Below are 26,960 nucleotides of genomic sequence, written 5' to 3' on the forward strand. Positions count from 1 at the left end.
TTTGTCCACTGTCACACAGCCCAGTGAAAGTGAGGTAGTCAAACGCTCTGATGCCAAGTCCCAATCTTTCCCAAAGGATGTGAGTAGTACTAGCAGCCCCAATCCATGAGGACTGGGAAACTGGATAATCATAGACCAGAGTGTTGGGAGCAGGGTGTGTGTGCGTGTGCGTGTGCGCATGTGTGCGTGTGTGTCCACCAAATAGGAATTCTGTGTCAGAGAATGAAAGGCAGTTGTGTCAGTGCAATTATTGATGTTTCCTCAGCTCCAGGGGCCCCCACCCACAGTCAAGAAGTTAGTACCATTCCTGATGGCCTGCTGGTTAGCTCCACCAGTCTGAGGATAAATGGTCCAAGATCTCCATTCCCAAGCACCACAATGTGCGTCCAACCCAAGGCTTTCTCGTGCTGTGCAGAGATGTCACTGGCAGGAAGGTCCACACTCATGAATCTGTGATACAGGGAAGGGTATCATTTCCTCCCCATATCCTTGTTAAGAAATGAGTACGTTCCATAGTCTGCCAGGGCTGGGGTGAGACTAGGGGGTAGATATGGACAAGGAACTCTCAGCAGCCAGTCCAACCTTGACTTCTCTGCTTTAGGAAGTGACAAGAAGAGACAGCCCCTAAGTTTGCTACTTGTTTTTGTAATGTGTGTTGGTTGCTAGGTATGTGTGCATTTAGGGATATTTCTGGGCATCATTACCCCCTGAGAGTTTCTCTGTCCTTGTGTGCACATGTGTGTATATATTTGTGTGCTTGTGTGTCACACTGTAACTTTAAGGTGCCTATGCATGTTTAGGCATGTTTGTCGGCATGGAAGTGTATGTCAGGTATTTATGGGGTGTACATATAGTGAGTGGGCCCATGATTGTGCATGTGCACCTGGGTCTGTGTCTGTCTGCCTGAGAATGTCAGCCTGTCGGCACACATTCAGTAGTTGAGATTGAGATAATGGGCCATCCAGGAGAGTCGGAACATCTGGCCGTCTGTGGGCATGCGCTTTATGTGCGCATCTGTACAGAGAGATTGATGCCTATCTGTATGACCTCAGAGGCAAGGTGGAGATGTCACCTGCTTGGGGGAAGGGAAGCTCATTTTATCACTTTGGGAGCCCAGGGCATGCCTGTCAGAACTCCTTCCTCAATCCACTGAGAATGAGAGGTGGGGCTGTTGAGACAGGAAAGGACATCAGAGAGTGAGTCATCAGGGTCAGAGGAGCACATAAAAATAAGGACAGTCAGACAGTCTTCCAGGACTGGGAGCACAGAGCAACCATGTCCTGAGAAAGCATGACGGTGCTAGAGCAGCCCATGATATCCTGGCTTCTGTGAGTTGGCCTCAGGGACTAGGGTAAGAGGGGTAGCCCAGAAGAAAGATCAGACAAGGCAGTGGACAGGAAGCTGTGCTGCAGGCAAGGTACAGAGAAGCAGTGGGGCAGGGGCGGCCCTTCCAAAGAGCAGAAAAGGAAACAGGTTCTAAGGAAAAGGAGATCGCCCCCCACCCCCACAACACACAGGCTAGGCTCTGGTGCCACCCTTCACTTAACCTTTGCCTGAGGATCAAACTTGCACAGACTAGCTCCAAGCCAAGTCCCCACTCTGTGTGGCTGAGAAGTTCACCAGCCTAAGGCGATATGTGGACTGACTGTGGTGATCTGCCTTGGGACAAAGAGCAATTCTACCTCGATGTTTGTAGGGTCTTATTTTGCTTATTGCTTGGTCTTTCCTTTTGCCGCTTAGGACAGTCCCCTGAGGCAAATGATAGTTCTGTCCTGTATGAGCTGAGGCGTGAGGGGATTCCTCTACAACAAGGGTGGGGAGACCAGAGTTTGGGAGCAGCCAGCTCCTCTGAACTTCCCTGGGTACACGTAGAAAGGGGCAGCTGCGATAACTGGTCTCTCCACAATTAGGCAGTTCCTTCTCAGGGAGGCAGGAATACGTGGATGTGTGAGAGTAGGACCGTGTGTGTGTGTGTGTGTGTGTGTGTGTGTGTGTGCACGCGCGCACGAGCACGCTCGTGTGTGTACACACACATACACACACACACGGGCACATGCTCTGCAGACTGCCCAGATCAGCAGTTTAGAGCTTTTAACGTTCTGGTAGTGCACTTTGTTAGAGACAGGAGACTTGTTTGCAGATATCCTGGGTCAGATGGGCAGGGGCGACTGGTATTCTGAGAGGGGCAGTGTGGCTTTGGCAGAGCTGCTTCGGAGTCCACGTTTCTGTACAGGGTCTTGGGCGGGGCCGTGCCACTCACCTCCACACAAAATGCAGCTCAGCACTGGCATCTGGGCCCTGGCAGCTGTGTCAAATGCTTGGGGACACATCAGCAGAGTCGTCATCACCCTACCTTGGAGGCTACATTGAAGCTCTCTCAGGGACTTCAAATTGCTCGTTGGAGACTGTAATGAACAGACACATCTTGATAGGAATTTGCGTCACCCTTTTGGGACTCCCAGACTCAACAACTGTGGGAATCTTTGCCAAGAGGGTTGATGAGGTCAACGGTGATAATAGGCTGGGGCTCTGAATCATGGTACATATTTGTATCAATACACAGAAAACTGATATAAATATGTGTTGATAGCATTCAATATGTATACATACATGTATAGCTGTTACTACAGCTTGTACTGTATTTATCATTACTATCTTCTTGCCTACACATTGAAAGTATACACACAAACGTTAGCACAGGTAACCTCTGCATGTTGGGATTAAGGCTAAATAGTTCCCAAACTCTTTATACTTTCTGGGCTTGCAGAAATGTGTGCAACGAGCATGAAGCTTCCCTACTCTCGTGGAAAACAAAAAGCGACTAAGTCAGTCTCATCCTTCCTTGACTGCCAAGGCCCAGCAGAAGCCTTGACCCAGTGGTATCTTCTTTGCTGAGCTCCTGTACTACTACTTCCTGTGCACAAAACTCTCGACACTTTGTCCACAATCGAATTATTTGATATTCCTTCTTTTTACTGGCAATTTCTTGTTATTTAATCATCTTCACGTTAAGGACCATATTGTGCAATAATTCCCTTGCCATAGTAACCACCAATTGAATGTCTCTGATAGGTCAGGCAGTGTGCCAGAGCAGAACGGATGAAACCACAGTCTGTGTGTGCTGGACACTTGCTGCTTCGCAAAAGTATGTTACTGCTCTGATCTGCAGTAAGCACAGAATCTGAGAGCTCATGTTCAGAATGCCATAGCATGTGGTGAGAGTCTCTATGATGTTCAAACACATAAGGACCTGTACCTTGTCGTTTTTCTTCTTTCTATCGTTTCATTTTCCTTACGTTATAGAAGTGTGTTGATCTGTGAGTGACTGACTTGGTAAAGAACAAATACTCGTCCTTCCCCACAGATGGTCTGAGAAGCAGCAGTCGAAGGGCTTCATCAAGATCAGCTGACTGATTTCCGCAAAGCGTCCATAAAGCTGGAAACACTATTCATGTTTTTAGTGGTGTCTACGGAAGCTGACCTAAGTTAGATAACGTCAGCTAGGCAGGCCCCTAAGCTGTTGTGTGGACTCCTTGGGTCCGGGACCGGCATGTTTCCACTCAACTTGCATAGTTTACCTCAGCTGCTGCTCGATTGGTGCCCAGAATTTGTTTATTTATTTTTTAAAGATCTCATTTATTTATTCATCTTTAGAGAGAGGGGGAGGGAGGGAAAAAGAGAGGGAGAGAAACATCAGTGTGTGGTTGCCTCTCGCACAGCCCCTACTGGGGACCTGGCCCACAACCCAGGCATGTGCCCTGACTGGGAATGGAACCGGTGACCCTTTGGTTCTTAGGCTGGTGCTCAGTCCACTGAGCCACGCCAGCCAGGGCCAGAACTTGTTTATTTTGTCAGGATTTCAAAAGTGCCTATTACACAATCCTGGTGGCTGCTCTCCACCTCACAACATCACATGGGACAGTGATGCCTCAGGACCGGCTCAGTCATAGCCTAAATTGCAGCCGCTGCCGCAGGGCTGGGGAGCATCTTGGAGAAGCTCTTCTCTGGAAAGAGGGACACAGTTTCAGGCACGTTTGCTAAAGCACCGTTTGAGTGGAAAACACAGTAACATGATACTAAATGTCCATTTGCGGAGGAGTGGGCACCTTAAGGCCTTGATCGCCATTGCTGGGTCAGGGCTACTGGAATGGGTAGAAGGTGGGTGAGCGCCTTGCAAGAGCTCATCTATAAACTAAGCTGCTGTCCAAATCTGGGTCTCCAACAGCCCCAATTCCACCCTGTAACCTGAGACCTAGTCCAGTGGAAGCCTTATCTATCTAGCCTCGGGCTTACCCTGCAGATGGGCCTCTCCCTCATAGTGAAGCTCCTGCTTGAGGTGGTATCAGATGGGATCTTATGCCAGACAGGTTTGGTAGGGAGTGGATAAACAACAGGATGAAGCCAATGGGAGAAGCCCCCCCCAAAGGTGAACAAAGAGATTGTGTGTGTGTGTGTGTGTGTGTGTATGTGTCTCCCCAGCAGCCTAGTGGATAGTGTCCCAAATGGCACAGTGGCTTTTAATTTGACCAGAGTTATTAATGTTCCCAGGGAAGTCCTGTCTTGGCTTGGACAGGCAATGAGCCTTCCTATGATAAGCATGTTGTGAAAGTCAAGAAGAGGACAGTTTTGTGGTTCTGGGATGTCAGTTCCCCTTGGAGCTGAGCCAGCCTCCAGAGGAGGAGTTTGGTTTAAGCAAGTCAAGACCACAGGGGCTTTGCCACACTCAGTCTCAGACTCAAGACAGAGCTCCATCACTGAAGTGGCATGGCCATACACACACCTGAGGCAGGTGCTCAGACACACAGACTGGCTATCGCACGGTCATTCGAAGCAGCTGTGGTTCAGTGGGGAGCCTTGTTACCAGTGTTGAGGGGTAGCGAGCGTAACTGCGCACGTTGAGTTGCCAGCAGGTCCAAGCCTGTGGTTATAAGCCTGCCTTGAGAATCAGCCTGTTTGGGCTCGAAACTCTACTGCTCGGACCTTTCGGCTAAGTGCCCTTGCCAGTCCATCCGACCTCCTCCTGCAGCACATCTTGAGCTTGCAAAATGGGGATCACCATATAACCTACATTGACTTGTGGGGAGTATTAAATGTTACTAAGGTGCTCTGAGGTGTGCCTGGCACATAATAGATGCTCAACAGACATGGAGGCGCACTAAATCTGCAAATGCCTGACCTCAGATAGAGGTATTCAGGGGGGCCAGAAAGCCTGGATGATGTCCCCACGGTCCAGGAAGGTCCTGGACGTGCTGCTTTGCAGCTCCTTGAGCATGCTGTAGCCCTTCTCTCCATGTGAGGTCCAAGTGCCCTTCTGCTAACTCAAAGTGACTGCTCCAACAATTCTCTCTGCTTGCCCTGTGCTGTTGATTTCACGCCTCTCCAGTGAGCACCTCCCTCCAGCACAATGCTATTTCTTCCATCTGAAATAAATCTTTCCCTGACTGCCTCTTCCTCCACCAGACACTGCCTGATTTCTTTCCTTCCCTTTGCAGCAAAACTCCTCTAAAGACACATCTATACTCACTGGCTCCTCTCCTCCCAGTCTCCCTCTAAACTGTCCAAAGCAGGCTTTGTCACCCAACCTTCCCATGAAGCTGCTCTCATCAAGGTCACCTGGGACCTGTGCCTCACTAAGTCCAGCGGTCGCTTCTCCCCCTCCCCCTTATCTCACCTCATATCAGCCCCTTGTGCATAGCTGACCACTGGCTCCACCTTGATACAGTTTGCCTCGCATGGCTCCCGGGGCACTTCACTCTCAGTCTATAGCACTGGTGACACCTCTCACTCTCCTCAGCTGCTGCCCCATCTTCTCCCAGATGCCTTTATGCTGCAGGCAACTGTCCACGATCTTCTTCTCTTCTGCTCTTCCCTGTATACACTCACCCCCTAGCTGACAACCTGCAGTCTCATGGCTTCTTAGGCACAACCTTTCAGCCAAATTCCCAACTGCTACACAACTGAATTGTATACAGCTGCTTTTCAATGCACGAGTGTCAAAGAGACATTTCCTTACTTCAACACATTGAACCTGAGTTCCTGACCCCCTCTCCCAGCTATAAGATCTGCTGTAACCACAGCCTTCTTCCATATCAGTTGGCTGTCATACCGTTCTAGTAGTTGCTCGAGAAAAAAAAAAATTGCAGTCATCCCTGACTCCTCTGACACTCCACACCCAAACCATCAGCAATTCTGTTGAGTCGACCTCAAACTATATCCAGAAACTGAGCAGTTCTCACCATATCTACTGTGACCAGGATGATGCAAATCACCATCGTGTCTAGGTGGACTTACAGCTCTAGCTTCCTACTGGTCTCCCTGCCCCCACCATTGCCCACTTTCACTCTATTCTCAATGTAGTAAGTATTCCCAGTGGTCCTGTCAAAAGGTAAGTCAAATTGTGCTACTCCTCTGCTCAATGCCTCACTGCCTCCTTCCTCCTGCCCCCTACACTTCATTGCCATCAGAAGCCAAGTTTCTTAAAAGGGCCTACTAGGCCCTGCATAATGTGGGACTCTGTTCATCTCTTTGGCCTCATCTGCAGCTCCTGTCCTGTTTGCTCATAACATGTCAGTCACACCGGCCTCTCCATCATTCCTCAAACCTGACACATCTGGGCCTTGGAGCCTTGGCACTCACTGGTCCTTCTGCCTGAACAGTATTTCTTTTATACACCAGTAATGTGAACCCCTCACCTTCTTCCTTTCTTAGCTGAAATGCCCCCTCTCCAATGAGGACAACCCCGACCACCCTTTACCTTTGAATTTAATACTCCCCTTCTTTCCCGGGATTTCCAGTGCACCTTTCTCTGTGTTCTGTGGGCTTGCTACTCCCACTGCAACCAACCAGAGTACTTACCACCTTCTAGGGCACTCTGTCACTTGGTATTGAAAAGGTTTACCTTTTATTTGCTGTTCCCATGCAACGGAGCTTGCGATTTGTTCATATATGTTTCCCAGGCAACTGCAACCGTGACTGGCACAAATAGACCTTTGAAAACCTGTGTTGAATGAGTGAATGGGTGGATTGTTAGATAATCTCAACATCCAAACTAACGTGGACCCAGTTATTTTTGATACTTTGCAGGCCAAGAATGAACGAAGGGCCTCCTTGGTCAGCGTTACAGGGGGGATTTCAGGCACTTCTCATGTACTGCTTACTTTGTGATAACATTTGCAAGGATGTCTTTCATTAGTCACAAGCCAAGGCAGAATTTGACCTGCCGAGAGCCGGGCCTGATTTTCACCAGCTAGTTGTGGGCTCTACCTTCCACGTTAAACTACCCTGTGATGAGCAGTGCAAGCCTAGGGTCTACTTGTCCTCCACAACCTTTCCTCCGAGCCCTGGGTGGCTCCACTGTTATTCTTCTTTAATGTTCTTTGATGTTTAAGTGTTTCACGGATTGCAAGCCCTGGAGCAACCTGTATACAGAGCTCAGCACACCTTCATACCAATCGCTATTCTCCAACACCACCATAGTGATGGCAAAGTCATTTCCTTCAGAGAGCTGGATTTCTGTGCTTCTGCCAAAAGAAGGAGACAGAGGGATCCTCACTGCTACCCACCTCACAGGAGTGCCTGAGGAGGCCCAGGCAGAATCCAAATCTGCCTTTCACCATGGCTTTGGTCTGCTCTGCCCCTGACTGCTAAGGCCAAGGCCACAACGATGGTTCCCAGGAAGACACCCCTCAGCCTATCTTTTTGATACCCACTGCTCACTGCCTGTGTCTTGCCGCAGGCACTCTACCCTGCTCAAGGTAAGATCTCTGCTGGCCCTTGTTCCTTCTGGATCGAAAATGTGACCAGCGAACAACGTCGCAGGCCCAGAAAGTTTGCTGTTTGGTCAACCCACTGTGCGATAGCCAGGACCTAGAATTCGAGGACTGACGGAGTGTTCAGGGTGGCCAAGTTTCTGGGCAATGTGCTGTGACAGGAAAGACACACTTGTCTTGGAAGGAAATTCTCATTCCACACAGAAAAACCCCTCAAGGATACCTGGTGATGAGGCCTGCGACAGATCAGCATGAAGGGACATCCACATCTAATCCCCAAATGGATCATTAACTTTATTTTCCCAAGCCTCCTCACCCCATCCTGCATGCTCTTTCTCACTTGGACCCTGGGTGGCGATGGAGTTTGAAGACAGAAGTCTTCCCCAAGGCTGGGTGCAGCCTCAGGGGTCCTTGGTGATGCAGCCTGCTGTTGTAGTAAAACAGTGCTGGCTTCAGGCTTGGTTGGCTCGAGTTCATGTCCAAGGCTTCAGTGACCAACCAGGTGACCCTAGCAATCTGCTTCTGTTCTCTGACCCTGAGTTTCGTCCTCTGTAAACTTGGCCTGGTGGTGCCTACTTTGCCCGACTGCTGCAGGAGTTCGGGACAATGCATGAAAACAGCCACCAAAGTGTCTGGCACAATTTAGGCAAGCAGCACACGGCAGCTGCCAGTCTGGCTATGCACTGGGGACTTTGGGGCTCTGCATACCTGAGCTTCCTGAACAATTGGGGGGGCTCTAGGACCCAGAAACTCAATTCACTCAGGAGGAATGCTGGCCAAGGAAAACTGCAGCTTTTCAACTCACTTTGTGGAAACTGCTGGGTGGTGGGGGCAGCTTAGGTTGCTGATTTACACAGCAAGAGGCTCCCAGCCAGTGTCCTCTCTAGTTACTGCACAAAGCTCAAAGGATTTATGGAAGAGAAACGATGAATGTTCTTTTTCTCACCACCTTCCCGAAGCCCCTTTATCTGTCTCTCCCTCAGCCCTGTCATCCATTTTACAGCCACTAGAAAGCCAGCCCTTGTTTAGTCTTGAGCTAATCAAATGAAAGTTAACTGTTTGCACTACCAGTTCAGTGTGTTGAGGGCTGGGGAGGGGTGGGAGACACTAAACCTCCAGGCCAAGGGGTGGGGGAGAATGAGCCTGAGGCATTGATTGCTTTCTGGCTGGGTTAGGCCAGGCCACCCAATCCTTTGTGCTGCCCTGTGGAGCCTCCTGCCTGAAGCCCTCCCAGTTCCAGCAGCCATCATTGGACAGTGCAGCTTGGCATGTTCTCCCACCCTTTCTCCCTTTGTACTGGTTCTCTGGCTGGATTAAACGTCTTGGCTCGCACTAGCAAAGGACCATTTTAGACCATTGGACGGATATTCCCCACCAGAGCTGAAGAAAACATGGATTCTGACAGGTTCTAGAAGGACGTTATTTCTTCCCCTGAGCTAGCTGGTGCTTCCTGTAAATGGGGGAAAGGGGTGTAATATTCTGACCTAGCAGAGATAGTGTGTGGCACGACCTTGGTACAGGGGAGAGGCTCAGTGCATCCCTGCTCTGTAGGCTCTCCCACTTACTAACTGACTGCCCTGGAGGGGTCTGACTTCTCTGAGCCTCTTCCCATAAAAGGGGGAGAATTTAAAGTCAGCCTTGTCACCAAAAGGCCTTGAGGCTGCAGTCGGGCTTACTGAGACCTGCCCACTGCCCTCACCAGTGTCTTTTCAAGACAGAGACCTTGTGAGTGCATTGGCAGGCAGAGAGGGATCGCAGCGTGGCCTGTAGGAAAGCACTCTGGATTTGCAGGGAATGCACTCGGGGTCTTGTCTAGAATAGGTCAGTTGCCACCCTTGTGGCTCTAGACGGGAAAGTCATTTAGTAATCTGAGCCTCAGACTCACACCTGACTACCTCTGGAGGTGGTATTGACAAATATGGCCCCCGAAGGGCCAGACATGCTCCTTTTGATTTTTTGCAGCCCAGTTGCTGTCACTCTGCCTGAATCATAGAAGGCTTTCTCTGTTTTCTTGGTGGCTGAATGAATTTGAAGCTGCTGAGAGGTCGTAGTTCCTACTTCTATGTGTAGCCTCCTTTACTTGCAGGCTTATGTCTATGGGTCTCTGAGCCTTTGCCAGAAAGTCATGTGTTAGCCAACCCTGTCCCCCAGGGACCTTACCTTGCACACGGCTGAAAGCAGAGTACCCTGGCCACTCTTTTGCGTGTGACACCTGCTCCCTCTGTGCCCCACGAAGCTAGGTAAGGTACCCTTCCTTAGTGTTCCCTATTAGTGCACTTAGTTCGGCAAGTGTTGATTCCAGAGGTGAATGTGGTCACTCTGGGGGTCGCCAGAGATCCCTATGTGTGTTCCTTGCCTGGAGCCGATTCGAGTGTGAGGGGTGACTGCCACATCCCCACATTTGCTGCAGGGTGAGGGAGAGGCTTCCAAAGGCCCTGGTGATAGAATGGATGGGAAGGGCATGGAACACCTAGGTACAGTGAGGTGAGAATGAATGCATTGAACTCCTCGATACAGTCAAGTGGGAAGCAACCTGATACCACATGACTTAGTATATACCATGGGCCACCACCCTGCCAGAGAGCCCTCTGTATTTACTACACTGGCTGAAGGAGACAAAGTGCTAATTCTTCCCCACCCCCTGGACACACAGACACACACACACACACACACCACACTTTTAAAACAATTTGTACACCCTGACAAACCTGACATTCCTGACAGAAATGCCAGGTTACCTTTCAGAGATGCCCCACCTTGTCAAATCTTGTCTCTGCCTCATCCAAGACTCCATCTGTGCTTTGCTGTGAGGAGCCATTTTTATTATTCCAGGATTTTCATTTTTATTAACCATTTGTGTTCTCGTTAAACCAGCCATGACTCCCACCCTTTGATGTTCTAGACCCTGCTCACCTCTTCCCCATCTGATTTCTTTTTCTCCACTTCCCTTGACGTAACCTTAATAGTTCAGTGAAGGATGTTTTTCCCCTAAAGTCCGTGCTGCCTTTAGTGTCTCCCTATTTACTCTTTGCCCCTACTCCATGATTATTTTCAGACCCCCTGTCACATCACCAAGGATTTTCTCACAGTCACATCTTTTGAATTTCTGTAGTGCCTCACAATGTCCTTTTACCTGCCACCACCCCTCTCTCCTCTGCCCGCCTGTCAAGCTGATTTAAGTGTATTTTCTATTTCTACTGCACCCTGATTTTCCTTTCCCTTTGCCCATGCCCCCTCCCCCAAGCTGGGGTAAGTATTCACAAATACCCGATACCCAATGTTTCCATAGGATGCTCTGATGCCCCTTTCAAATCCTCCCAAGCTTACTTAAGCATCTCTTGGATTTTCATAGCACCCTATGATGTCCTCTTTCTTGTCCCAACCCCACGGCAGGTCACATTAGCTTTTCTATATTTTCGTGGCACCCCACGCTCATCCCTACTACAGCACTTACCACACTGCCAGTTTACATATTTGTCTCTCCCATGTAACCTAGGACATTCTTTAGTACTGAGGGCTGTGTGCTAAGGAACATTTTCAGAATGTACACTGGTGCTTCACACATACCTGGTGGTCAATAAATGAACAAGGTGTCCTCATCATTATGCTTTTATTTCCCCCCCTATATTTTGCAGTAACTAAGCAAAGTCATGGTAGTTTTAGGTCTTCTTTACACAACAGCACACACAAAGGTTTTCAGAAAAGTCAGATGTAAATGCTTCCCCCCACCCTCCTTTCACATTTTACTGGTTATTACAGTTTCAAAGAACAGCCTAGTCAGTGATATAAAATAGGCACCACAGCACAGAATATAATGGAAAGACTTCATTTTATAACAATAGCAAAAGTGTTATACTAAATTTCAGTGACAGGAAAAAGGAGAAAAATATCTTTCTTCAAATATCTTAAACATATTGTGACCTTAATCAACACTATATTAAAATTAATAAAACTTTACAATATCTAAAGCAAACGCTCTATTTTGCAGTTAAACTAGTATCACTGATCACAAATACTAAACACAGTGTACCCCCTTCACCATAATATTGAACTGAGAACCCAGGTGATGTACTCCTTGGGGTACCCATGAAGCTCTTTACAGCACCTGTCCCCTAAGGGTCTGCACCAGTTTTCCCTAAGGGGCAGAGTAACCTCCAGCACCTGAATTGAGGATAGCCTCAACTTCTGCATCATCATCTGAATCCCAATCGTAATTACAAGGCCAGTCCTTGGAGCATCGGTTACGCACCCTTGCCACAAAATGCATGACTTTCAGCTTGCTGGATTCCACGTGTGCTCGAGGTCCCCAGAAGAATTCATACTCTACGGGACTGCTACGGGGCACCGGCTTATAAATCAGGTACCCTCTGCGCACAAACTCTTCTGTGACAACCTTCTTTGGATCGCCAAAGATGCTGTGTTGCCGGCCAGGCTGCATCCCCAACTTCCCCAGCACTTTCCAGACCAGAGCCTCCTTGGCGCTGTTGCCCATGATGAAAATGAGGGCTAATATGGACATCAGGAGACTTTTTTTGGTACCTTGAAAATTGCTCCGGGCTACCGAGGTCTTTTGCGCTTCAGCCATACTGGAGGGTTCCTCAGGGGTGGTGGAGGCCTCCTCTGGAGTGCTTGGGTTTTCCTCTGGGCCGCTAAGGTCGTCCTCGGGGGTGCTCGGGACCACAGAGGCAGCCATCGGGGTCTCTGAAGCTTCTGAGGCCTGTATCTTACGATTGTTGCGGTTCTCTTCTGCGGCCCTTGCGTTACGGCGGCGCCTACTCTTTCGTCCCCGTGGCATGTCTCTTCCTAGGGGCGCTGAGCCTATAGCAATCTTAGGGAAAAATGCTTATAACCTCTGCAGAAAACAACTATCTCTACCTTAGGAAGAGTCTACTGCCGAAGCCACCAAAGTCAATACAGTCTTTGCAGCAAAAAGCCAGACGTTCTCAGAGACAGCGCTCACTCCCACGCAAGCTGACTTGCATGAGCAACCGCCACCTGCATTCGCCTCAATTGCAACCGCGCGAGCATGCTCAGCAGAAGAATTGGCTCCGCCTCGCCTGCCACGCACTCCCGTAACTCTCAAAAGGAAGTGGGTGGTTCCTTTACCCAGATTTCCGCTGTCACAGAGGAAAAGGGGCTGGCCACTGCAGGGGTGGGACTTGAGTCGAAAAGACGGCTAGGGATTGGCAAGGTCAGCGGTATGCAGAGAAGAAATGCATAGGGTTCCTGTATTTTTCAGTCTAGTACAAGATTTGCTCTTGGGTCTTGGGAAAGAATGTGTCTCTCTCCATTTCCCCGGAAGGCAGGCTGGGTGTGTTTGTGTGGTGGTAGGGAGGGGGCGTGGAAAGAATTAGCTAGTCCCAGCTCTCCTTTCCTGTCTTGGTTTACACAGCACATTCGCCATATTTCCAGAAGAAATTCCTGTGTATACTACTCAATTCTTGGGCCCATCCAGGACCCAGATTTGATGCCAATAGCTGAAGTGCCGGACAAGAGGAGATGGAACGGCAAAAGCGAAGAGTATGCAAGAGGTGCAGAGCCTTTAAAATGCTATATATTCACGGGCTTATTAAAGAGGGAACTGACTGGATTGGGACTTGCATTTGTACAGCCTTACAGAGGAGCAGACTATGGTCTGGCAGGTCACTTCGGAGGCAATGAGAATAAGAGGAAAGTGGGAATGAAAATGAGCCTTAAAGTGGTTGCCATGGCGATGGAGAGGCAGAAAGGCATTTTAAGGGTGATGATTGACAGGCTTTAGAGTCTGGGTGAAAGAAAATGGGAGAGGGTGGAGAAGTGTAGGTTGGCTCTGAGGTTCCTAGGCTCCGGTCTATCCAAATACCTGATTTATTTTACTTCTTTCTTTCGGTAATCTGAATGTAATTCGGAGCATATTCTGAACTTTATCCACTCCAGGTTTTTGCTCACTGTTTCCTCTGCCTGAATTGCCTTTCCTCTCAGCTCCGAGTATCTAAATTCCATCTGCCTGCTCACAGGCCTTTCTGTCCCTAAAGCTTGCCTTGATCTGACCAAAAGGGCAGTGAATCAATTTTTGCTCCCTTGAGAAAGGAGTATTTAGGGCAAGTGTGTGCGCCTTTCTTTAAAAAAAGTATTGAATTTATTTGAGTGACATTGGCTAATAAAATTATATAGGTTTCAAGTGTATAATTCTATAATACATAATCTGTATATTGTATTGTGTGTTCACCACCCAGAGGTAAGTCACCATTCATCCCCCCCCCTTTATCCTCTTGTACCTCCTCCCACCCTCCTTTCCCTCTGGTAATCACCGTACTGTTGTCTGTGTCTGTGAGGTGTTTGTTTTTTGTTTTTTGTTTTGCTTAATCCCTTCACTTTTTTCACCCAGCTCTTCAAACCCCTCCTCTCTAGCAGCGGTCAGTCTGTTTCTATTTTGTTTATTTGTTTGTGAGCCTCCCTTTCCTCATTTTTAAAGTGAGGTTAATTAAAGAACCAGTCTCATAGGATTGTGAGAAATGAGATAATGAGTGAAAAGCGCTTATCACACAGGAAGAACAGTCTTTGCCACTCAAGGAGTTTCAGCAGTGTGTGAGAGTGGCGTTTAACAAATGCACATTGAAGCAATACACGATAGAACAGATTTTGCGTGTTTTTAGCCAAACTTTTAAAAGCAAGTGAATACTCTTTACCAGTTTTGCTGGAAAAAATTAAACGCTTGCTTGTCAGGACCTAAGAGTAATCCTACTGAGGGAAAGATTCTTATCTAGCCCCTTGATGTCTCCCAGCCCTGGGTAGAGTTCCTGGAATAAGTTCTGTGCTTGGTGAACTAATTCTTGGGTGGGGCAATGTGACCTGTTCATAAAGCAGAATGGCCAGCTGAACTGCACCCAATGAGGCCAAGTCCTCTGTACCTGTGTAGAAGGGGGATGCCTCGTACAGAGGCATGAGCACTGAACTCAGAGCTGGGAATGTGAGTTTTGAGCCAGCCCGTGTCACTTACAAGTTCCTTGACCTTGATGATTTTCCTAGCCTCTGTGTCCTCTGGAAAAGAACAAAACCAAAAACAAAAACAAAACGAAAAGTCAAATTGCTCCAGTCTTGTCTGTCAGGTTTGTTGTGAGGCTCTCTGGGAATCTAACAGCACATACCAGTGACTCTGGGTTAGAACAGATTCCTTTGAGTTCAGCTTTTTTGTTTTGGTTAGGTATTTGTTTTATGTTTGCTCTTTGTAAATCTATGTGCCTAGAGGACTGCAAAATTACCTGTTATTTCAAATAGCTTCTCCATTCTGATGGGATTTTATGGGAATATAATGCAGGAAACTAATTTTCTTCCCAACAGTCACATTCTAACTGCAATATTCTTTATATCCAGAGGCTACCAACGCCTCCTGTTGGGGAAGCCTAGTCATAATCTAGTCTGAGGCAGCTCATGCTTGTTGCTGCATTGCCTCTGCTCACCAACCAGGTGACTGAGGATAGGAGCCATTTCTGTGTCTATAAATATTGTATAGGATTTTTTGAGTAGGTTTATTTTTATATTCATGTTTTAAATTAATTTGTTTCCAATTCCAGATGACATACAATATTATATTGGTTTCAGATGTACAACATAGTTATGAGACATTTATCCACCTTACAAAGTATTCACCAAATAACCCTGACACCATACATAGTTACAACAATATTATTGACTGTAGTCACTTTGTTGTACTTTACATCCCTGTGACTATTTTTATAACTGACAATTTGTAGTTCTTAATTCTTTTCACTTTTTTTCACCTCATGTTTAACTGAGTTATTAAATGTAGCTCTAGCTGATTTTAATTTTGTTGTGATTTCTTTTAGTACTTGAATTTACTTTTCTCTTGATCATCAGGAGTTTTGCCATTTCCATTTTTACAGAACAAATAATTTGTATTTTTGTACCTGTCTTAAACATGTGCTTGGATATCTAGGATCACCATCTATGAATAGAGTTTCTGGGTATATCTTCACAGATATGCTTTGTTACATTTATAAAAATTGGATCATTCTGCACACAATTTTCATTTTATTCTTTTTTCTAATTAACAACACTATTTCCACAAACCATAGTTCTAATGCTTTCTTCATAAAGCCTGAGTGGCGTTCCTTGCATTGGCTTTACAATAATCTTTTGGGTATCCTTCTTTGGGCTGGGTACAGTATATGTCCATATCATTTCCTCTTCTACAAACAATGCTGCAATAAAAGTTCAATTGTTAGTGTACATGGATTTTAAAAAATGAGCAATATATTCAACTGAGTATGAGACGTTACTTTATGTTCCCGGTGAATGATTTAAAATTCTTCCCTCTTCAGTTGAAACCAAGGTAATTTATGACTTTTTCCTGAATCTTAAACAAGAAGCAAAGTCTTGCCTGATTAAATAATTTTATGATATATAAGGTTGGTTGAACCAAAGTCACTGAATGGGACATTACTGAATGGTTTCCAACAAGCGACTGGTCTGATTAGAGGTTTGGCTGCAGTATGGAGAATGAACTGTGAGGGATGAGAGAGTGTGGGGTGGGAAATTTGATTAGAGGCTGTGGCCCTCATCTAGGTTAATATTAGTGGTGGCCTGAAATACAGTGATGGCAGTGAAGATCATGAGGTGGGAATGGATACCAGAGCTGATCAACAAGCCTTTGGGATTGCTTGCATTCAGGCAGTGAGGGGAAGAAACAGGTTAAGTGGGCCTCTCAGGATTCTGGTTTTGGCAGGTGATAAGATTAAGAATGCAGGCGGAAGCCCTGGCTGGCGTAGCTCAGTGGATTGAGTGCGGGCTGCGAACTAACGCGTTGCAGGTTTGATTCCCAGTCAGGGTACATGCCTGGGTTATAGGCCACGGTCCCCAGCAACCGCACATTGATGTTTCTCTCTTTCTATTTCTCCCTCCCTTCCCTCTCTAAAAATAAATAAATAAAATCTAAAAAAAAAAAGAATGCAGGAGGAGATTCAAGTTGGCTGTCTTGCTCTAATCTTAGGTGCCTTGGCCTTTCTGGAATGGCTCTTTGTTTGATTCACTCTCTCCAGAATCACAGGATTTGAAATGCCTGCAGAAGCCTTCCTAGTCTCAGCCTCTTCCAACACACTGGCCACAGAATAAATAAAGGTGTGGCCAGCCCTCAGAATTGTGGGAAGACTGGATATTATCCATGGAACTTGTGTCTTGTAAGAGATTCAAGGGTAATCTCATACTGGGTTTCCCACAGACTATTTCTCAGAAGCCTAAGTCCTCTCAAAACCCCAAAGTGGGAATATTAGCCAACTCTGCATTATCACAGGAGTAATGATGCTTCCTAAAATTCACCCTGAGGTACTCTGAGGTCTTCAAGGTACTGACTCACTGAAGTAACATCAGGGATAATATGAACAAAAGATGCCAAAAATACTCATGAAATCAGCCCAATGTGCTCTTGTGGACCCTAGTTGCATACCACTGGTAAGCTCTAGGGGCCCTCCTTGGTTATTCCTGGACATGCCCAAACTCTTTTCCATGGAGAATCCTAGTTCTTCATGCTTTCTGTTTAAGGGTTGGAATGACTGAGAGGGAGGTGAAATATCTGCCTCCTGAAAATATAGTATGCAATTACATAAGATTTCCTACAGCTGTTAACTGAAACAACACTTACTCTTTTTTTATTGTTGTTCAATTATAGTTGCCCCAATTTTCCTCACCTCTTGCTCTCCCCTGCCCTGTTCCCCACCCCTGCATTCCCACAGTCAATCCATACCCCATTGTCCCTGTCGTTGGGTCTTTTATATATGTTCTTTGTCTATTTCCTTCCCCTTCTTTACCCTGTTATCCCTCTTCTCCCTCCACTCTGGTCACTTTCAGTCTGTTCATCTTTCCATTCCTGTGGTTCTATTTTGTTCATTAGTTTATGTTGTTCATTAGATTCCTCTTATAGGTGAGATCACATGGTATGTCTTTCACTGCCTGGCTTATTTCACTTAGCGCAATACTCTTCAGTTCCATCCATGCTGTCACAAAGAGTAGGAGCTCCTTCTTTCTTTCTGCTGAGTAATATTCCATTGTGTAAATGTAATATAGTTTTTTGATCCATTCATTTACTTATGGGCACTTAAGTTGTTTCTAGGGCTTGGCTATTGTAAATTGTGCTGCTATGAACATTGGGGTGCATAGGTTCTTTTGAATTGGTGTTTCATGATTCTTAGGGTATAATCCCAGCAGTGGGATCTCTGGATCAAAAGGCAGTTCCATTTTTAGTTTTCTGAGGAAATTCCATACTGTTTTCCACAGTGGTTGCACCAGTCTGCATTCCCACCAACAGTGCACTACAGTTCCCTTTTCTCCACATCCTCTTCAACACTTGTTTGTTGATTTGTTTATGATGACCATTCTGACTGGTGTGAAGTGGTATCTCATTGTGGTTTTAATTTGCATCTCTCTGATTCATAGTGATGCTGAGCATCTTTTCATATGTTTCTGGGCCCTCTGTATGTCCTCCTTGGAGAAATGTCTGTTCAAGTCCTTTGCCCATTTTTAATTGGGTTGTTTGTCTTCCTGGAGTGGACTCATGTGACTTCTTTATATATTTTGGAAATCAAACCCTTGTCTGAGGTATCATTGGCAAATATGTTTTCCCATAAAGTTGGTTCTCCTTTCATTTTAAGGCTGTTTTTTTTAGCTGTGCAGAAGCTTTTTAATTTGATGAGGTCCCATTTGTTTATTCTTTCCTTTATGTCCCTTGCTCCAGGGGACATATCTGTAAAAATATTGCTGCATGGAATATCTGAGATTTTTCTGTCTATGTTTTCCTCTAGGACTTTTAAGGTGTCATGACTTGCTCTGAGTAGTATGGACACTTTGATGATGTTAATTTTTCCAAACCATGAGCATGGTACATGCTTCTATTGATTTGTATCTTCCTTAGTTTCTTTCTTCAGTGTTGTGTAGTATTTTATAGTTTTCTGAGTATAGGTGTTTTACCTCCTTGGTTAAATTCATTTCTAGGTGCTTATTTTACTTTTGTTGCTATAGTAAATGAGATTTCCCCCCTAGTTTCTCTTTCTGATATTTCACTGTTGGTATCCAAAAATACCATTGTTTTCTGAATATTGACTTTGTATCTTGCTGTTTTGCCAAATTCACTTATTAAATTGAGTAGATTTTTGGTGGGGACTATAGGGTTTTCTATATACACTATCATTTCATCTGCAAACAATGACAGTTTTACTTCCTCCTTTCCAATTTGGATGCATTTTATTTCTTCTTCTTATCTGATCGCTGTTGCTAGGGCTTCCAATACTATGTTGAATAGAAGTGGAGAAAGCAGGCACTCTTTTCTTGTTCCTTATCTTAGGGGGAAAGCTCTTAGTTCTTGTCTTTTGAATATGATCTTGGCACTAGGTTTGTCATTCATGGCCCTCATTATGTTGAGGAATGCTCCCTTTACTTGGCTTGCATTTGCTGAGCATTTCTATCATAAATGGGTGCTGTACTTTATCAAGTGGTTTTTCTGTGTCTATTGATATGATCATGTAATTTTTGTCTTTTTGTTTATGTGATGCATTATGTTTATTGATTCATGAATATTGTACCATTCTTACATCCCTGGGATGAATCCCACATGATCATGGTGTATGATCTTTTCGATGTATTGCTGGATGTGATTTGCAAATATTTTGTTGAGGATTTTAGCATCTATGTTCACCAGTGATAGTGGCCTGTAGTTTTCTTTCTTTGTCGTGTCTTTGCCTGGTTTTGGGCTTAGGATGATGCTGTCCTCATAAAAAGAGTTCAGGAGTCTTCCCCCTTCTTGAAGTTTTTGGAGTAGTCTGAGAATAATAGGAAATAGCTCTTCCTTAAATGGTTTTTTTTTTTTTTAATTCTTCTATGAAACCATCCAGTCCAGGGCATTGTGTGATGGGAGTTTTTTGATTACTGCTTCAATCTCACCAGCTGTTATTGTTCTATTTAAGCTTTCTTCTTCTTCTTCGGTTGTGGAAGATTATATTTTTCTAGAAATTTGCCCATTTCACTCAGGCTTTAAAATTCCTTGGCATATAGTTGTTCATGGTAATTTCTTACAATCCCTTGTATTTCTGTGGTATCAGTTGTAATTTCTCATTTTTCATTTCTGATTTTGTTTATTTTGATCTTCTTTTTTTCTTAATGAGTCTGGTTAAAGTCTTGCCAATTTTGTTGATCTTTTCAAAGAACTAGCTCCTGGATTTATTGATCCTTTGAATTGTTCTTTTAGTTGCTATGTCATTTCATTCTGCTCTGATCCTGGTTATTTCCTTTCTTCTGCTTGCTCTGAAATTTGTTTGTTGTTGTTCCTCTAGTTCTATAGCTGTAAGGTTAGGTTGTTTATTTGAAATGTTTCTATCTCTTTTAGGTAGGTCAGTATCGCTATGAACTTCCCTCTCAGGACTGCCTTCACTGTGTCCCATAGGTTTTGGAGTATTGTGTGTTCATTTTCATTTGTTTCCAGAAGCTTTTTGAACTCTTCCTTGATGTCCTTATTAACCCATTTATTGTTTAATAGCATGCTATTCAATGTCCATGAATTTGAATGTTCTTGAGATTTTTCCTTGAGGTTGGTTTCTAACTTCAACTCCTTGTGTTCTGAGAAAATGCTTTATATAGTTCCAATTTTCTTGAATTTTTTGCAGCTTGTTTTGTCTCCTGTCATGTGGTCTATCTTTGAGAATGTTCATGTGCACTTGAAAAGAATGCATATTTTGCTTCTTTGGGGTGAAAGGTTCTACATATATCACTTAAGTCCATTTGATCTAAGGTGTCATTCAGTGCCATGATATCCTTATGAATATTTTGTTTGGGAGATCTATCCATTGCTCACAGTGGGGTGTTAAAATCCCCTAGTATAAGTGTGTTGCTATCTCTTCCTTGAAGTCCTCTAAGACTTTCCTTATATATTTGGGTTCTTCTATATTGGGTGTATATATGTTTAGAATGTTTACATCTTCGTGTTGGATTCTTTTATTGAGTATTATGAAGTGTCCTTCTGTGTCTCTTTTTATGGCCTTTGTTTTGAAGTCTATTTTGTGTGATGTAAGTATTGTTACCCTGGCTTTTTTTTTTCCCCGTCCATTTGCGTGGAATATTTTTTCCATCCCTTCACTTTCAGTCTGTTATAGATATTTTGTTTTGAGGTGGGTCTCTTATGGGCAGCATATGTGCGGGTCATGTTTTGTCAGCCATTCAGCTACCCTATGTCTTTTGATTGGAAGGTTTAATCCATTTACATTCAAGGTTATTATTGATAGGTACTTAGTCATTGCCATTTTCCCCCTTTGTACCTGTGTTCCTCTCTCTCTCACTCTTTTCCTTCATCTTTTTAAAAGATGTATTTATTTATTTATTTATTTATTTTTAGAAAGAGAGGAAGGGAGAGAGGAAAAGAAACATCAATGTGTGGTTGCCCCTTGTGTGCGCGCCCCCAACTGGGGACCTGTCCCTCAACTCAGGCATGTGCCCTGACTGGGAATAGACCTGACAACCCTTTGATTTGCAGGCTGGCACTCAATCCACTGAAGCACATCAGCCTGGGCTTACTTCATCTTCTTACAGCAGTCCCTTTAGCATGTCTTGCAGTGCTGGTTTGGTGGAGTTATACTCTTTGAGCCTTCTTTTGTCTGGGAAACTCCTTATTTGGCCTTCCATTTTAATTGAGAGCCTTGCTGGGTAGAGTAGTCTTGGTTGAAGGCCTTTACTTTTCATTACTTGGAATATTTCTTCCCATTCCCTTCTTGCTTGTAGTGTTTCTGTTAAGTAGTCAGCTGCTAGCCTTATCATAGCTCCCTTGTATGTTACTTCCTGTTTCTCCCTTGCTGTCTTTAAGATTCTCTGTCTTTAAAATTTGGCATTTTAATTATGATGTGTCTTGGAGTAGGACTCTTTGGGTTCATCTTATCGGGACCCTCTCTTCTTCATGAACTTGCATGGCTTTTCCCCTCTCCAGGTTTGGGAAGTTTTCTGTCATTATTTTTTTCAAACAGGTTTTCTGTCCCTTGCTCCTTTTCTCCTATTTCTGGTATTCCTATGATTTGAATGTTGTTGTGTTTCATGTTGTCTTGTAGTTCCTTTAAGCTGTCTTCATATTTTTTTAGTCTTTTTCGTGCACCTGCTCTACCTGGGTATTTCTTTATACCTTGTCTTCCAGCTCACTAATTAGGCCCTCTGCTTCACCCAGCCTGCTTATAATTCCTTCCAGTGTATTTTTTATTTCAGATATTGTATTCTTCATTTCTTCCTGGTTCTTGTTTATAGTTCCTATTTCCTTTTTCATTCTATTGTAGTTCTAAGTTCCTTGTAGCTGTCAGTGAGTTCCTTGAGCATCCTTATAACCATTCATTTGAATTCTATATCTCATAGTTTGCTTCCCTCCATTTCATTTAGCTCTTTTACTGGGGAATTTTACATTCCTTTCCATTGCAGGTTCTTTCTTTGTCTCCCCATTTTAGGTGACTCTTTTTGTTTGTTTCTGTGAGTCCCAATGCTCTGTTTTGCCACCTATCTTCATAGGGTGAACTGCTGAGGTTGGGGTTTTGTGGGACTCAGTAGTGTGGTCTCTGTGATCTCTTTGTCTGTATGCTCTAGGATTGCCCTTTCTATCATTTGTGTGGGTTCTCTTGTTGTATTTGGGGTTTATCTGTTGGTGTCTCCTTTGTTGGTGGGTTCTACTTCCAGCAAGTGTACTGGTATTCTCAACTCCCAGCTTGTCTTGTATGTTGTTGCACAGATGTTGGTTAACAAAGCAGTATTACCAGACAACCAAACCTATGCCTGCAAAAAAAACCCCTACCACATCAGCATTCTCAACCACAATTGAACTAAGATTAATAAAGGTGAAGAGAGATTGTGGATATTATAAGATATGACAAAGGTAATATGAGATGACTGAAAGAGGAGAGAATGTTGTTTTGTGGTAAGACAGAGGAGAATTGATAAGAGTTGGGATAGAACCAAGGCGAAGAAAGGGAAAGAGCAAAACTTACAATGTAAGTAAAACACAAAAGGGTGATAGGAACAATGTGGTAAGAAGGAAGAGTATACTATGAAGTTTGAAGTGAAATTTAAAATGTATTAGAACAACGGGAGCCAAATTGCAGAAAAACCACAGCAGGATTGATAGCAATGACAGCTGAATGAAGTTTAATAAGTTGGAATGGAAATAAGAATATTGTAGAAAAGCAAAAAGTGAATATGAGATGTCTACAGTAAAGAAAAATGATTTTGAGAGGATGGGGGAAGCAAGCTAATAAGAGTAAGATGTAAAGCTGAGGTTGAGAGAGTGGAAAAAAGAGAGAAAAAAGGGGAAAGAGAAAGCAATGAAATAAAATTCCTTATTTACCTGATCAGGGGTGGAGAAAGGGAAATGGAGTATGACAACAGGGGAGTATTCTATGGAATTTAAAGTACAAACAAATAGTGTGCAAATAGGAGAACCTTTGGAGAAGTACCACAATAACTGTGATATTTCACTCAACTAGCTACTGTTCATGAAAGGTGAAAAAGGAATGACTCTTATTAGAAAGGGAAAAGAATGTGAGCTGACTTAAGAAAAAAGAGCACTTATGCAACTTTAGAGTGAGGAGAAATAGTGAGATTAAGGGATAGAAACTTGGTGTAGTGTGAGAGAAAATAAAGTTAACCACACAGTAATAAAGCTCAGGAAGATGGCAAAATAGATTAAATGCAGGGAGAGGTGCTGTGTGGGATTTGGATAACGATAGTATAAGAAATATATAATGTGAATTAAAAGTAAAAGACCAAGAGTAGTGTGTTATTCAGAATACGAGTGAAGTGAAAGGAGAAAAATTAAAATACAGTATGAAAGGAAGAATTAAAAAAAACAAAACAAGTAAAACAATAAAAACAAACAAATAGCCCTGGCTGATGTGGTTCAGTGGATTGAGTGCCGGCCTGCAAACCAAAGGGTAGCTGGTTCGATTCCCAGTCAGGGCACATGCCTGGGTTGTGGGCCAGGTCCCCAGAAGGGGGTGAGCAAGAAACAACCACACATTGTTGTTTCTTTCCCTTTCTTTCTCCTTCCCTTTTTCTCTCTTTAAAAATAAAAAAAAATTAAAAATCTTTAAAAGTAAACAAACAGAAAAAACCTAAATGAATAGAAAAGTGAGAAATAAAAAGACATGCAATTTCTGAAGGTGAGCAAAGTGAAATTTGTCTCAAATGTTGATGCTCACCTTCTGACTTTTTCTGGATCTGTCTCAGATTTTCTCATAGCTCCAGGTCTTATTGTCTTACTCTTGGTGGGGTCGGGGGCGGGGAGAAGAGCCTCCTACTGATTTTAAACATGCCAGTCTGGTTTTGCAGGTCTTCTTGGATCCTGTAGGCAGAGGGGGGCTGAGCTCCATTTTTTTCTTTTTCTGTGGTTCCAGGAGGATAAGGGCTCAGTCTGGCCTACAGTAATCACAGGTGTCCAGTTTCCAGCCCACGCCCTGAGAGCACTGGGCGACCTGCACTGTCCACTCTGTATTTGCTCCAGGCCGGCTTGGATAATCCACCTCATTTTGCAACCCTTTGATCAATTCCTGAGGTGTACTGAGTGGGAACAAATCAGGCCGCTCCCTTCCTTCTTTGTTGGCTTGGCAGCTCAGGCAGCGGGAGGTCCCTGCAGGGTGGCTCAGTTCCCCTATTGAATGAAGTCTGGGGGCTGCTGCATCTCTGTGCCCCTTCTGACCCCTTTGATCAGTCCGTGAGGTGTCCTAAGTGGGAGCAAATCAGTCCCCTCCTCCCTCTTCACTGGCCTGGCCGTTGCTCTAGAGTGAGGTCCCTGTGAGCACAAGGCCCCTGCCCAGCGGCTGAGATCATCTTTTGAGGAAAGTTCCCTTGGGTGCCACCTGCCACTCCTAACAAGCGTCCAGCTTTCCACATATTCCAACTCTGACCATTTCAGAGTCTATGTGGGTCATGGCCAGTCACAGCCCCTCTCTTCCCATTTCCAGGTGTCACCTGGCACCCCAATTTGAGATCTAAGATTGCCCTTTATTCAATTTATTTAGGCATTCTTGTTGTACTTGGGCTTTGAATATTGGCAGCTCATTCGTGGTTGGAGTCTCCCCTCCAACTGGCTGACTGGGAGTCACAACCCCACCACATCTTGTATGCTGTTGTACAGATGCTGGTTAACAAAGCAATACTACCCAGAAAACCAAACCACACCAGCAAAAATATCCCCCTGCCACATCTGCAATATCAACAGCAATTGACCTAATATTAATAAAGGTGGAGAGAGATTAAGAACATTATAAAATAGGAAAAGGGAATATGAAATGACTAAAGGAGAAAAAAATGATTTTGAGTGGGAAGAGGCAGGAGAAATAATAACAGTAGGAAATAGAAAAAGGTGAAGAAATGGAGAATATAAAATTTAAAATGTAAGTAAAACAGGGAAGGGAGATGGCAAAATGGAGTAAGAAAAGGGAAGAATATAATATGAGGTTTGAAATAAATTTAAAATGGCAGCAAATCAAAGGAAACAAAATTGCAGAAAAAACACAACAGGTTCAATCACAATGATGGCTAAGCAAAGATTAGTAAAGGCAGAAAGAAAATAAGAATATTATATGAAAGAGAATATGAGATGCATACAGTAAAGAAAAATGATTTTGAGAGGATAGAGGGAAGAGAAATAATAAGAGTAAGGAATAAAATCCAGGGTAAGAAAGGGAAAAATAAAATTCCAAACTCAAATAAGCAAGGGCAGGAGGAAGGCAAAATAGAGTAAGATGGGGAGAGTGACCTATGAGATCTGAAATTAAAAAGTAAGTGAACATAAAAGAATACAGGTGAAGAAGAACAGCAATAATCATAATATCCACAACAAACAAGCCACAATTTATAAAGGTGCAAAGAAAATATTATAAGAAGGGGAAAAAGAATGTGAGCTGATTAAAGGAAAGAAGAATGCTTTTGAGAGGATAGAGGAAGGAGAAATAGTAAGAGTAAGGAATAGGAACAAGGCATTGTGTAGCAGAAAATAAAATTTACAATGAAAATAAGAAAGGTCAGGAAGAAGGCAAAATGGAATAAGACATGAGAAGGGTACAATGTGAGATTTGAAATAGTAAACTAAAAAATAATATGAAGTCTGAATAAAAAGGATAAAAAAATAAAAGACAAAGAATAGTGAATTAATTGTAATACAATTGAAGCAATAGAAGAAATATTAAAAGGCTATGCAAAAGAAAGAAAAAAACCCCCACAAATTCTGAAGAGGAATGAGGTGGAATTCATCTCAGTAGTTTGGTGTTTGCCTTCTGTCTTTTCTTTCTGGATCCTCCTCCTGGCTTTTTACCAGCTCAAGGTCACGGTGTGGGTTGTCCAACTTCTGGCAGCACCACCTGTATCACCTTCACCTGCTTCTAGAGGGGGCTTCTGTTGTGATTGGGAGGGTGGGACCCCTGGGTTTCTGTTCAGTCTTCTAGCAGAATTGTGGGTGTGTTCCTCCTGCCCCTGCCCCACCTGTCTTAGTCTGTCCCAGTTTATTTCCAGTAATGTATAGTTTCTGATGAATTAGCTGTCTGTTTCGAGAGGGGCCAATCTTGTAAGAGGGTCAGCTCTTTCCTGCTTGATGCCCATGGCAGTTGTGTGTGCAAGCTGAGGCAGGGCAGGGTCCTGATTCCTCCTTCTTGCACTCATTTCTGATCTCCCTGCTTTGCTACTCTCAGCGGAATAGGGCCTTAGGAACCAGAGTATCTTTTAAAATATATTTTATTGATTATGCTGTTACAGTTGTCCCATTTCCCCCCTTCACTTTTCCCCACCGTGCACACCCCCTCTCACCTACATTCCCCCCCTTTAGTTCATGTCCATGTGTCATACTTGTAAGTTCTTTAGCTTTTACATTTCTCATACTATTCTTAACCTCCCCCTGTCTATTTCTACCTATCATCTATGCTACTTATTCTCTGTACCTTTTCTCCGTCTCTCCTCTTCCCACTCCCCTGTTGCTAACCCTCCATGTGATCTCCATTTCTGTGGTTCTGTTCCTGTTCTAGTTGTTTGCTTAGCTTGTTTTAGTTTTTGTTTTAGGTGTGGTTGTTAATAATTGTGAGTTTGCTGTCATTTTGCTGTACATGTTTTTTATCTTATTTTTCTTAGATAAATCCCTTTAACACTTTATATAATAAGGGCTTGGTGATGATGAACTCCTTTAACTTGACCTTATCT

General features: G+C 44.2%; 2 protein-coding genes across 4 annotated transcripts in view; one reads left to right on the top strand and one right to left on the bottom strand.

Moving 5' to 3' along the window:
- Positions 1-11,362: 11,362 nt before the first annotated feature.
- Positions 11,363-12,850, bottom strand: MAGEH1 (MAGE family member H1). The gene has a single exon (XM_028522976.2). The coding sequence runs from the start codon at positions 12,562-12,564 to the stop codon at positions 11,905-11,907; it is 660 nt and encodes a 219-aa protein (XP_028378777.1). The 5' UTR covers positions 12,565-12,850; the 3' UTR covers positions 11,363-11,904.
- Positions 12,851-13,036: 186 nt separating this feature from the next.
- Positions 13,037-26,960, top strand: part of RRAGB (Ras related GTP binding B) — a 56,929-nt gene continuing 43,005 nt past the window's right edge. Inside the window, exon 1 of one of the 3 annotated variants that reach the window (XM_028522253.2) lies at positions 13,037-13,300. In XM_028522253.2, coding sequence (XP_028378054.1) covers positions 13,269-13,300 — 32 coding nt within the window. In that variant the 5' untranslated portion in view covers positions 13,037-13,268. The remainder of the gene's footprint in view (positions 13,301-26,960) is intronic. The other 2 variants (XM_028522255.2, XM_028522258.2) reach the window with 2 other exon arrangements.

The sequence above is a fragment of the Phyllostomus discolor genome, chromosome X (assembly GCF_004126475.2).
Source record: "Phyllostomus discolor isolate MPI-MPIP mPhyDis1 chromosome X, mPhyDis1.pri.v3, whole genome shotgun sequence".
NCBI lineage: Eukaryota > Metazoa > Chordata > Mammalia > Chiroptera > Phyllostomidae > Phyllostomus > Phyllostomus discolor.